Raw genomic sequence first — 14,143 nt, 5'->3', positions numbered from 1 at the left:
CATCGAGTGAGTTTAGGGGTACGGGTCTCCTTATTGGCGAATGTTGGCCCCACTTGTGGGGTCCAGGCTGGGGATGCAGCCTCAGCCCTTGATGAAGTGCACAATTTTTTTTTTAAAAAAAGATTGACTCCAATGGAGGTTGGGTGCCAGAGTTTCCAGCTGTGTGGGCAGATGGGAAACAAGATATACCCGTAGTGGCATTTGCACTCGCCTGCAGCATGCAAATTAGGTGCCCTCCCAATGATCCCATAAACTCCCAACAAATCACCGGAGGGCACTGGTGGCTACGAACCTGGCATAACCACTGTAATTCCATCCCTAAGAATTTTGGAGCTCATAAAGAGAAAAGTAGAGGGAAAGAATGGGAAGCTGGCCTGGACATACTTGGCAAATAGGTCAGAAGTAGGTAAGTCTGGAGGTGGTGCAAGGTGGCAGTTAACATGAGCTTGGACCACTGAATGTAATGAAGGAAAATAGACTCTTTCCCTATACAGCATCATGTTGTGAGGTAACATAACTCAGTGCATGCAAAGAGTTAAATAAAAATACACATTGTTACCTCATCTTTGTATAATTAAAAAATGCTGCCTGTATAGGAGCTATGTTTATTTTAAGCTTTTCTTGCTACTAGCTGAAACTTGTAAACTGTTGTTTTAGTGTTCTTTAGGGCAGTTGTGGTATTTTGGTACCCAGGCAAAATAAACTGCCTTTCGTGTGGTATCTTTATACTGTTTTGTATTTAAACAGCTGCTATATTGGTGCACCTTTCTTAATTGGTGAGAGAGATAGCCAAACCTTTGATCTAGCAGTGTATGTTTTAAATTCTGACAGTTAATAAATTTCCTTGTTTGTCGCCCAATGTAAAATTGCAAATCCTACAGTTAAATCTTGAATTCATTACCAGATTTATGCTGTGTTTCATTTCATATTCCATTTTCGAAGAAATATCTTTAGGGACAGTGTGCAAATGATGCTGGAGAGTTTCACCAGCAGACCCTTAAAACCTTCACTCAGGTGGCTCGTCATGTACCACAGTTTGGCGTCTATTATTTTGAGGAAAGCTGAGTTCCTTTTGTGGCAAAAAAAAAGGCTTCCCACCTAAAGTTTAAAAAGAAAAATAAAAGCTCAAAAAGACAGTGGCCTCAGCTACTGCTTCTCCACATTTCAGCAGTGACTCAAGATTATGACCATCCCCCTTACTTTACAGACTGACCAGCAGAGCTGGCATTCTGCAGATATGTCAGATCTTGTCATTGAATAACTAAGTGAACCAGCCTGTAAGGTAGGAAAACTCAGGGTTCTACGTTGTTCCCAAGGGGAATAGGAGGCTTTTGACCCATTGTGTAGGAGAAGGGCATCATTAATGCAGATAATTCAAATGTTGTATCTGAGAAGCTGACTAGTGGCCAGAAATCTTAAGGATATATAATTCTACACTTGGACAAGATAATCTCGAAGTAAAACAATTGAATGGCCTTGAATGTGAATCTCGCTTTGAGAAACATATCAAATTTGTGGTCTCCAAGTTACGTAGCTTGCTCTTATTTCAACTCACGAAATTGGCGAGCTTCAGTCTTTGTTTATAGATCCATCTTATATGATTTACATTCAGATGTAGCAGCTGTGAAGTGAAATCCGCAATTGAAGTCCAAAATTGTACCTGAGTTTCATTTGTCTCACAGAATTTTAATGCTAACATTTTAGCCATCACTCTCCACTTCTTCCTTTGAATGGAAGTACAATTTTGCTTTTGTTTATGGATAGAACCAAGGACTGGATTGTGCTTTTTTTGGTAACAGAACTTTAGGAAAGCCCATCGTTAATGGATATTTACCAAAATAAGTAATGTCTGACGTATCTTATGTATTTCCTCAGCTGATCAAGGCCAACCAGAAAGAAGTTGAAGCTAATTCCACTAAGCCAAAATCATGTGCTAATATCCATTGGGTCTGTTGACTCTGCCTAGAAGAAAGCTTAAATAAGTAATTTGCATGCTTTCACAAAGCACTGATGTGTTGACCTACATCTCAAGATGACTTCTATATAACTTTAACAAAATTCATTTACATGTTGAACAAATGAGAAATGATGTTACATTACCTGTGTCAGGTAGCATTCCTCATTCACAGTGTAGTTAAATCTCCACAGCAAAATTCCTTCACAACTTATTCCTTAGTACTTTTTTAGTTTGGCAATGTTTGGAGCTTCCTGTTTTTGTTTGCTTTGCCTTCCTCATGAAATTTCCACTGCTGTCTAATTTCAAAAGGCTTGGGGTTTGTTTGAATGATATTTTCATTTATATATAGAGGTTGAACTTGATCAGTGGCCACATAAGCAGCACAGACTAATCATATTTGAGTTTTAATGGTCACATGATTTTCATGAACCAATCAATTTTTTAATATTCCTTCACCTACAACAGCGTTTTTATCTCTCACCACCTCGTAGCCTCTTTCCCTTTCTTCTCTGAATATGTTTTCTCACTAAGTATTTGAAAATGTCAGGTCTCCTAGAGAGGGGAAAAAACACTATTTTAAATAGCTTATTCAAAGTTAGACTTAGTTGAAACAGTTATTGTGTGTAGGGTAGTATTTTACATTGTGATTATTCACTATACTTATCTTATCCTTTAAAAGGGGCTGTGCCATGCATTTCCTTATTACCATAAATTACAGTATGGAAACAAGGAGATCAGTTTGCAGTAAAAGTGAAAGTAAACTAAAACAAACTTCAAAAAAAGTACTGTATATTTCTTTTTTAAAAAAAAATTAATTATATAAAAAGTGTTAATAGTTAACCTGCATTTTTATTGTACTTCTGATAGTTTCTTTAATGAAGCAGGGTAATTATTTTTGTTTACATCTTTTGCAGGGTACATTTCCACATGGAATTGACATACTCACTGCAGCTGATTATTTTGCTGTTGGAAATCGGACCAAATGTTTTTTGAACATTAGGTAACGCTTCAAGGCTTGTGAACTTCCCCACTATCTGCTGTCATTAAAATATAAAACCTTGACACCAGTACATATTTATCACAGAGGAGCTCATTTATTTAGGATTTAGAATTCCTCTTTTTGCTGAATGTAGTAATTCATGCTGGGCTTTGGTTCCATGTCTGCTGATAGCCCCCCAGTACCTCGCCTAAGTCGCCCTTCTTCATGTGTGAGTTAGACGATAAGGATCGGCAGATTATTTGTGTGGGAGGCATCGCAGTCCAGTTGGCCTTGTCCATGCACACACGCCATCAAGCAGGAATCACTGGATTGTGATCAAATCCAGGTACTCCAAGCGATTTTATTTCTCCTCTGTAACCCGGGAACTGCTTTGCCGTGTTGTACAGTTTTGTACCAGTGGTAGTGCCTCACTGCTGTTCTTGCTGAGACCAATTAACTCAGCAGATGCATTGACCCATTGAAAATTGCTGCTTGTGTTTTTATAATTATTTTTATGCCTGTTGTTAAATTTCTATGTTCATCAATGCTGAGGAACAGAATACTTTCTCCTTCAAGTGCCCATTATTCGCATCAGGTCCTGTCTGTTAAATTATAACATGACCAGGTGCAGAGGAAAGCATTAAGTGAGGACAGGATTGAGTTTGACTCTGTTGCCTATTGTGTTCGCATTCAACATGAAGAATGGTCAGCTGATTGAGGTACAGGAAGGCTGCTAATATTTGTGGAATGGCACCACAAAGAGTCAATACCTTTTAGAGGAAAGAAAAAAAATAGGGGGATGGAATCATAAAAAACAAAAGAAAAACACTTTGTTGCACTCCATCTGACCAAAATATGTTGATTTAACTCTTACCTGTGGACAGAATAGCTTCAAAAATGGTAGAATGCAGCACCATTTCCTTTAAACCTGATTTTCAGCAAGATGACTTCCAACCCTCATTAAACCATAATACCAGGCATAGTGTTGGGAAATATGCAAGGAAATTGAAGTATATATTTTGTTTGAATTGCAACACAAAACAAAAGGCTGCCTCTGTAAACCTTTTGAAATGGCCAAAAAATCTGGTGTTGACATTCTAAAGTTGAATTTTTTCACACAGGGGCCACGCCCACGATTATTACATGTTATTTAACGCAGGAGTGTCTTCTTAAGCATACTGTAGAAATTGACCTACACTTCAGTAAATGAAGGAGAAAAAAATCCAAAATCTATCCTCTTATGATTCATTGTTAATACATTGAACTGAAATGCCAGAGATCTGATGAAAGATTCAGGGTTTTTTTCCCTGTTGTTTTATGTGGTTTTAACAGTATGGTCATATTATTTGAGAAGTAGATGTTCATTGAAAATGCTTATTGGAATGGAAGTATTAGAGACAGTTACCGTGCAACCCATTCAGTAATGACAGGGTATGGCAGGGTGTTAATATGCCAGACACATCCAGAATACATGTTTATATATGGAACTAGCCAAAGATACCATTGTTTGTGCTACAATTAATGAATACTACAATGCACTTTGAGGTCAGCCATGTCTGCTATCAACCACATATACCTGCCTGACTGCTTCCACATCATAGCTAATCAGAAAATTGCTTTGGATAAGCTCCTTTTATATAAGAGCTGTATACGTACACAGTAATTGTTTTGCCAAGTTAGTTTTTTAAAATCTTAAATATTTGAAAACATTAATTAGCAAGTTCCAGTATTTTGACTTATCCAAATCAATGGTGTCTGTGGTGTCATCATTGTACCATTTCTGCACACTAGGAGTGCAGAATATGGCAGTAGATTCACCAATCTGGACAGTGTATACCCTCACATTTGGCTTCTCAGAGCAAACTACAGGGATCCAATTTTCAACAGGTAGGCTTATTTGGAAACCAATCTGTTTGTTAATCACTTTTCAGAATAGGGGCTAAAACAGACCACCTTCAGGATTCATGATTTTCCCTCATTCTCCACGCTCCATAAATTTCAGCTCTACTGCTTATGTTATCCCACTGCAAGTCCCACTCATCCATCATTCCCAACCTCACTGACCTACATTAGTTTCCAGTTCCCTAGTGACTCAAATTTAAAATTCGTACCCTTATGTTAAAACCCCTTCATAGTCTTGGCTTCCTATGTCTAATCTCTTCATGCTCTGAACCTTCTTCCTTTGCCAATTGGTATCAACCCTCCCTTTCGCCCACCATGGATGTCTGTGTTTTTACCTGTCCATGTTCCACTCTCTGGTATTCCCTTCCTGAATTCCTTTCCCTCCACCTCCCTCTCCTCCTTTAAGACCGTTCTTTAAAAATCACATTTTTAACCAAGCGTCTGATCACGCCTCAATCTCTCCTTTGGCTCAGCATCTGTTTCCTACACAGCTCTGAAAGACCTTGGGACATTATTCTGTTAAAGGTACTATATAAATGCAAGTCATTGTTGAAGCAGAATGTTCCTTTATGGAATGCTTATATTACCTCTGACACAGAGAATTCAGCAAAAGGTTTGGCCAAGGGGACCAGTATTCATTTTAATAATGCAAATAGTGAGAGATGTAGAATTACCTTTGGAGGTCATTTTTCATTCCTTAGCTGCCAGGAGATGTTGCAATTTTTGTGGCAAGCACTGCACAATCCTTGGAGTCTCCTGCTTTCTCTCCACTTCCTGAAACATGGTCCTCATTTCACGCGATTTGAAAGGTTGACTGAACCCTGCCAGGATTAAAACCCAAGTTCCGAGTCTGACATGTCATCTGGTCCTGAATTTGACATGCAATCAACTGAGCCATCCAACCTGTCTCAATTGGCTGAGCTGCCTGATGAGGAGAGCATCATGTGACTTTTGCAAAATTATAGTAAGCAGACATCTGAAAAGTGATTTTCCTGCATTTATTGATGAATCAGGGAGGCAGTTAAAACAATGGATGTTATAAATTCTAAAGGGTGATGGATAAATATTTGACAGACGAGCCATTGAAAGGTATGAGAGATGAAGTAGGGATAAGAGGGCTATGATATTTGGAACTAACCCAATGAATAAAGATTGTTATTTTTGGCACAGTCTATGGCTATTTTCCTAAAGGTTGAAGCAGAGGTTAGTTTAAGTATGTCTAGGGATGCATATTGGATAACCATCATCTCCTGAAACTTGGTTGTTTTCTGCCCTTCAGCGACATCATCTGAAAACACACCATCAGATTCCACACGTACGTTGACGACACCCAGCTCTACCTCACAACCAACTCCCTTGACCCCTCCACTGTCTCTCATTTGTCACATTCAGTACTGGATGTCAGACAAGCAATGCGCAAAAATTTTCCTCCAACAAAATATTGGGAAGAACAAAGTCATTGTCTTTGGTCCCCGCTGCAAACTCCATTCCCTAGCCACCAACTCCAACCCTCTCCCTGGCCTCTGTCTGAGGCTGAACCAGACTTTTCGCAGCCTTGGTGTTCTATTTGACCCTGAGATGAGCTTCCGACCACATATCCGCTCCATCACCAAGACCACCTACTTCCACCTCCGTAACATCGCCCGTCTCCACCCCGCCTCAGCTCATCTGCTGTCGAAACCCTCATCCATGCCTTTGTTACCTCCAGATAGGACTATTCCAATGCTCTCCTGGCTGGCCTCCCATCTTCCACCCTCCATTATTTGAACTCATCCAAAACTCTACAGCCCGTATCCTACCTTGCACCAAGCCCTGTTCTCCCATCAACCCTGTGCTCGCTGAACTACATTGGCTCCCGGTCTGGGAACACCTTGATTTTAAAATTCACATCCTTGTTTTCAAATCCCTCCATGGCCTCGTCCTTCCCTATCTCTAACTTCCTCCAGCCCTATAACCCTCCGAGATCTCTGCGCTTCTCCAATTTTCTCTTGCGCATCCCCGATTTTAATCACTCTACCATTGGCGGCCGTGCCTTCAGCTGTCTAGGCCCTAAGCTCTAGAATTCCCTCCCTAAACTTCTCCGCCTCTCTACCTCTCCTCCTTTAAGACACTCCTTAAAACCTACCTCTTCGACCAAGCTTTTGGTCATTTGTCCTAGTACCTCCTTATGTGGCTTTGTGTCAAATTTTGTTTGATAACGCTCCTGTGAAGCACCTTGGGACGTTTTACTATGTTAAAGGCGCTATATAAATGCAAGTTGTTGTTGTAGGGAGTTGGGGAGGAATTTACCAGACTACTTCCTGAAATTGGTCACAGCATCCCCCCCGCCTTTATTTTGTCAAGAGTTAGCATTATCAGCTGTTGGAGATGGTGGCACATGGGGTTGCCCATCTCATGGATAGGTTGAGTATGTTTGGGCCTTAAGGTCTTCTCCCACCTTTGTTTTTTCATATGTTCAGTAATTTGTCATCCCTATGTTCAGATTAAAATATCAAAGGTAGGTTAATCTAATTGATTACCTCAAGTTGCAGCTTTGCATTTATAACTATGAAGTGACCATGAATTTATATAAACAAAAACAAGGATTGCTTAATTTACTTTCTACCTCTAAGTCAAAGCAATTTTTAGTGCTTATCGAGGAAGCTGGGCTTGAAAGGATTGATCTTCCCAATGACTTTAGTTACAACACAGTGTCTTATTATGTTGCATTTCAAAACCTGGTAGACCTATTTAAGGTATAACAATATATTCATCAAATATTTATGAAAAAATTAGCTTGTTAAAGAATTCCTTACTGAAACCGATAGAATCATTATTTGCATTTACTCTTTATATTGTCAATACCTTGTAGGATGGGTTATCATATCTTGTGCTGTTAAATGTTGCACACTCTTTTTCAAATCGGGAATGTGCAGCTGACATTTCTGACTTTGTCACTGGGCCATTATGTCAATAGCATACATGGTTTTGTAGAATATAGTGCCATTTACATATATGCAGTTGTCTAGGTCATGTGGTATACCCTTAACTGGAAGTGTACTGTACTTTGAACAAAAACTTTCATCCATTTCTAGTGTTGGAAAATCCATTGATGGGCCAGGAGGATATTATTGGCCTAATACCTACACAAGATATTGCACAATATCTAGAAGATATTGAATATATTTGTAATTTACTGCAGAAAACCTCTATCTTCTATCTAGCGATGGTGACTCATTGTGAATGTTTGCAAAAAGTATAGAAGATCCACAGCTGAAAATCACAATGTGATAGCAGCAAGGGGAAATAAAATAAAAAAGCACAGTGGGCTTGGATAATGTATTATGGGACTTGAGTTTCAAATAATCCGTATTCTTCTCAAAAGTCATTATCTAAGGCACCACCTGAAGCTTCTTGTTCGTGGTCAACATTAAATTCCTTGTGCATGTTCAGTGCAAGTGTCAGATTGATAGTAAATGAAGTTTGGTCCATAGGTCTGAAATGTTTGCATGTACTTTCAGCACACCTCTTTTAAACAGTCTTCATAATGTGCTTCCCACTTTCTCATGAGTAATCCTGACTATTCTAGTATAACAAAATTAGATTCCACTTGCATAAAGCAGTAACTGGTATCGTTTTTATTTATCTCTGTTCTGCAGTATATACATTGTTGGATTCCCTGAGTATACTCAACCTTTGATAGATCATCTGATACACAAGAAATTTAACCACTGGGATTGGTAAGAGACCTAAATGTGTTTTAAGTATATGTACATTGAAACATATATAAATTTTAATATTTGGAGTAAATGGATGGCTAGGGTACAATTGGGGGTTCATACATGTTTCTTTGTTGGTTAGGTACTCATACATACCAGCTCAAGATTGGTAAAATGCTCTGTATATATCAAATTAATGCCCTGACCATCTATCAGTTTGTCCGAAAATAAAAAGTACATTTTTCTATGTTTCTGATGATGAAAAGGTTGTTGTATTTGGAAATGATGAACAGGGGCCACGTGGTATGATGAGATCAAAACTGCAGGAAAATAATATGTGCACTCAGGTAAGAAAGCAAGGCAGTGATTGAAGCTGCAGGGATAAATACATAGATATTACTTGGAAAATGGGGAATTTCTTGTTCCTCAGCATGCTAAAGCTGGAAGGTATCGCTCCAAGAATACTTAGTGATGGAATTTTTTTACCCTTTGAGAGTTTATTCAAATTAGTTCACGAACTGGAAGTACATGAATTTGACTTTTATTTGTTGTGTATATTTTTAAAACTTGTAAACATTCATTTTTTGGATGTGATCCATTAATTGTCAGAATTTAAAACATATACTGTAATTCACTTAGCCCTGAGGAGTAGATCAGACTATCAAACGTAAGAAGCTGTCACTTTGTTTCCTTTGCGGTGTTTTGATGGGCTTAGAGAATACACGTAGCAGGTGGCCATTTTATCAAAGTAGGTGGTCAGATTTGGCTTTTGCCTTTGCTGTTGAGAAACTTGGCAAGGCAACTGGTGGGAATTTTTTCAGGACTATTATTCACTTTAATAACAATCACTGTATGATGACAGAGTTGTATTGTATTTACATTGTGACAGTTGCAAACAGCTAGTGTTTTTTCTGTTCGCAATTTTACCTGCACTTTATGCTGATACGTATTTTCAGTGAGGGGAAGTGGTGTGGTCCAGCAGTGCTATTTGTGTGCCATTGTTTATTTCTGTGTGTCTTTTTCTTTTTATAGATTTCTTTGTGTTTGCATATTTCTGTCTTGTTTGTGTATTGAACAGTCTGTGCATATCTTTCACTGTGGGCCTGTTTTTGTCCTCTGTCTTTTGTTCTAAGTCTGTCTTTGTTGTGTTTCTAACTACAGTTCTACGTGTTTGTGCTTTTTGTTCTCTCAGTCTCTGTCCTTGTGTATGCATCTATCTCTCTCACTCTGTGTGTCTCGCTCTGCATCTATTACAACATTGAAACAGGCCATTTGGCCCAACCAATCCATGTCAGTGTTTACCCTCCACGCGAGCAAATAGTTATAATCACATTTCCCCACCCTCTACCAATATTCCTTCAACCACTTTTCATTCATCTTCCTATCCAATCTTAGCTTGAATGTTGACATAGTTTCTGCCTCAACCGCTAACCCTGGAAGTGAATTCCACAGCCTCACAAACTCTCTGTGTGAAGAAGTTTCTCGTACCCTCAGTTCTAAATCTCTTACATTTAATCTTGTATCTATGGCACCTCGTTTCTGACCCCTCAAGTACCAGAACCCATCTGCATCTGTTAACCCTAACCCTTAATATTTATATATCCTCATACCAGGCAGCGTCCGAGTGACTCTGTATTGTATCCTCTCAACAGCCTCACTATCCTTCCTATAGTCTGGAGCCCAATACTGCTGATTACCACCTACTGCCCTCCCTCAGCTGATGAATCAGTCCTCCTCCATGTTGAACACCACTTGGAGGAAGCACTGAGGGTAGCAAGGGCACAGAATGTACTCTGGGTGGGGGACTTCAATGTCCCTCACCAAGAGTTGCTCGGTAGCACCACTACTGACCGAGCTGGCCAAGTCCTGAAGGACATAGCTGCCAGACTGGGCCTGCGGCAGGTGGTGAGCGAACCAACACGAAAGAAAAACTTACTTGACCTCGTCCTCACCAATCTACCTGTCGCAAATGCATCTGTCCATGACAGTATTGGTAGGAATGACCACTGCACAGTCCTCATGGAGACGAAGTCCCGTCTTCGCACTGAGGACATCATCCAACGTGTTGTGTGGCACTACCACTGAGCTAAATGGGATAGATTCAGAACAGATCTAGCAGCTCAAAACTGGGCATCCATAAGGCGCTGTGGGCCATTGGGAGCAGCAGAATTGTATTCCAGCACAATCTGTAACCTCATAGCCCGGCATATTCCTCACTCTACCATTATCAACAAGCCAGGGGATCAACCTTGGTTCAGTGAAGAGTGTAGAAGAGCATGCGAGGAGCAGCATCAGGCGTACCTAAAAATGAGGTGCCAACCTGGTGAAGCTACAACTCAAGACTACATGCATGCTAAACAGCGGAAGCAACATGCTATAGATAGAGCTAAACGATTCCACAACCAACGGATCAGATCAAAGCTCTGCAGTCCTGCCACATCCAGTCGTGAATGATGGTGGACAATTAAACAACTAATGGGGGGAGGAGGAGGCTCTGCAAACATCCCCATCCTCAATGATGGAAGAGTCCAGCACGTGAGTGCAAAAGACAAGGCAGAAGTGCCGAGTGGATGATCCATCTCGGCCTCCTCCCGATATCCCCACCATCACAGAAGCCAGTCTTGCCAATTCGATTCACTCCACGTGATATCAAGAAATGGCTGAGTGCACTGGATACAGCAAAGGCTATGGGCCCCGACAACATCCCGGCTGTAGTGCTGAAGACTTGTGCTCCAGAACAAGCTGCGCCTCTAGCCAAGCTGCTCCAGTACAGCTACAACACTGGCATCTACCTGACAATATGGAAAATTGCCCAAGTATGTCGTGTCCACAAAAAGCAGGACAAAATCCAATCCAGCCAATTACCGCCCCATCAGTCCACTCTCAATCATCAGCAAAGTGATGAAAGGTGTCGTCGACAGTGCTATCAAGTGGCATTTACTCACCAATAACCTGCTCACCGATGCTCAGTTTGGGTTCCGCAGGATCACTCGGCTCTAGACCTCATTATAGCCTTGGTCCAAACATGGACAAAAGAGCTGAATTCCAGAGGTGAGGTGAGAGTCACTGCCCTTGACATCAAGGCAGCATTTGACCGAGTGTGGCACCAGGGAGCTCTAGTAAAATTGAAGTCAATGGGAATCAGCGGGAAAACTGTCCAGTGGCTGGAGTCATACCTAGCACAAAGGAAGATGGTTGTGGTTGTTGGAGGCCAATCATCTCAGCCCCAGGGCATTGCTGCAGGAGTTCCTTAGGGCAGTGTCCTCGGCCCAACCATCTTCAGCTGCTTAATCAATGACCTTCCCTCCATCATAAGGTCAGAAATGGGGATGTTCGCTGATGATTGCACAATGTTCAGTTCCATTCGCAACCCCTCAAATAATGAAGCAGTCCGAGCCCGCATGCAGCAAGACCTGGACAACATCCAGGCTTGGGCTCATAAGTGGCAAGTAACATTCACGCCAGACAAGTGCCAGGCAATGACCATCTCCAACAAGACAGAGTCTAACCACCTCCCCTTGACATTCAACGGCATTACCATCGCCGAATCCCCCACCATCAACATCCTGGGGGTCACCATTGACCAGAAACTTAACTGGACCAGCCATATAAATACTGTGGCTACAAGAGCAGGTCAGAGGCTGGGCCTTCTGCGGCGAGTGACTAACCTCCTGACACCCCAAAGCTTTCCACCATCAACAAGGCACAAGTCAGGAGTGTGATAGAATACTCTCCACTTGCCTGGATGAGTGCAGCTCCAGCAACACTAAGAAGGTCGACACCATCCAGGACAAAGCAGCCCGCTTGATTGGCACCCCATCCACCACCCTAAACATTTACTCCCTTCACCACCGGCGCACTGTGGCTGCAGTGCGTACGATCCACAGGATGCACTGCAGCAACTCGCCAAGGCTTCTTCGACAGCGCCTCTGAAACCCGCGACCTCTACCACCTAGAAGGACAAGGGCAGCAGGTACATGGGAACAACACCACCTACACGTTCCCCTCCAAGTCACACACCATGCCGACTTGGAAATATATCGCCGTTCCTTCATCGTTGCTGGGTCAAAATCCTGGAACTCCCTTCCTAACAGCACTGTAGGAGAACCTTCACCACACGGACTGCAGCGGTTCAAGAAGGCAGCTCACCACCACCTTCTCAAGGGCAATTAGGGATGGGCAATAAATGCTGGCCTCGCCAGCGACGCCCACATCCCATGAACGAATAAAAAAAACACTATAGGTGAGATCTTATTAAGGTTGTATATAGGCTCATCATTACCTCTTGACTTTTAGATTCCATTCCTCGAAATAAAACCTGGAATTCTATTAGTTTTTTTCACAGCCTTATCAACCTGAGGTTCTGCCTTTAATATTCTGTGACCCTGTACTCCCAAGTTCATCTGCTCTTCCACAGCACTGAGCGTACCTCCACTCGAGTATAATTGCTGTTATTTTACCAAAATGCATCACCTCACACTGACATTGAATTCCATCTGCCACTTTTTAGCCCCTTCCCCCATCTTATCACTATCCCTGTGCAGTTTCCTTTAGTCTTCTAAAGTATTCTCTTTGTGTGCGTGTCTCTTACTTCCCCTCTCACTTTGTTATTACACTAGTAAACTTGAAGATTTAAAAAAAAAACTCATTGACACACACAAAATAGAGTTCAGGCTAATATCTGTCAATGAGATGCAAAAGGTGCACTTTTAAAGTCTGGATTAGAATTGTGGCAATTAATGTGTACTTGCAGAACTCGTGCAGTACTCAATGCTTTACGCATTAAAGATATATTCCCAAATAGCACCAAATTTTAAACTAATTATTTGTGCCTCAATACCCACCCCTCCATGAAAATTGCTGCTCTTCTCACCATCCATTATAATCTTGTTAAAATAACTGGTCTATGAACCCGTAACTTTACCGTGGGTGACTGTAAAAATAAGTCTCCTTTATAACTAGGTCATTAAAGGGGAAGTAAGTACTCGGGCCACACTTTCTATATAAAGAACCCCTCCTATTAGTGGTTACACAAAAAACTATATTAACTTTGTACTGTACTTTTGCTCCTCAAGGAGTCACACTCTTTCATCTATCTGCTGTCTTTCTAAGATGCTTCGGTGATGTAAGTTAGAGTTCCTCACATGCATCCCAGTACAGCTTCTTTGATTTCACTGGGAGGCAGTGAATTGGACTAGTCCAGGGTTGAACCAAAGGCACTTAAGCTGTGAAAAATCACTACTTAATGGAAAAGGAAAAGATGATAAAAAAATGATATTGCCTGACTGCAAATATTAGGGCCTGATCTCCTTGTTCTGTTCTCAAATAATACCCAAACAATGGGCATAATGCAGAGGACAAATGGGTGCTAATCCTTTGCATCCTTTCTACAACTGAATAGCACTGTCCCAAAACTTCCTCTAGTGTCGGCATACTAGTATCTGCACCTGAATAGGGTGCAGCAATTTAAATTTCACACAAATGAATGTAAGAGACCTCTACACTCAGATTTCCTCTTCTAGCAATGGGTTCAGAGGCAACCTGCCACTACTGATTCCATAGCTGCCACTTTGGTACTGTCTGTTTGAAGGGACAGACTGGTATTGT

The 14,143-nt window shown here is 41.2% G+C and overlaps 1 protein-coding gene across 1 annotated transcript in view; it reads left to right on the top strand.

The window, feature by feature from the left end:
- The window catches only part of tbcd (tubulin folding cofactor D), a 259,910-nt gene that overhangs the window by 143,630 nt on the left and 102,137 nt on the right, over positions 1–14,143 (top strand). Inside the window, exons 17-18 of the mRNA XM_068004296.1 lie at positions 2,872–2,957; positions 8,477–8,557. Coding sequence (XP_067860397.1) covers positions 2,872–2,957; positions 8,477–8,557 — 167 coding nt within the window. The remainder of the gene's footprint in view (positions 1–2,871; positions 2,958–8,476; positions 8,558–14,143) is intronic.

This window comes from Heptranchias perlo, chromosome 23 (genome assembly GCF_035084215.1).
Source record: "Heptranchias perlo isolate sHepPer1 chromosome 23, sHepPer1.hap1, whole genome shotgun sequence".
NCBI classification, from domain to species: Eukaryota; Metazoa; Chordata; class Chondrichthyes; order Hexanchiformes; family Hexanchidae; genus Heptranchias; species Heptranchias perlo.
This window is presented reverse-complemented; position numbering and strand designations above follow the sequence as displayed.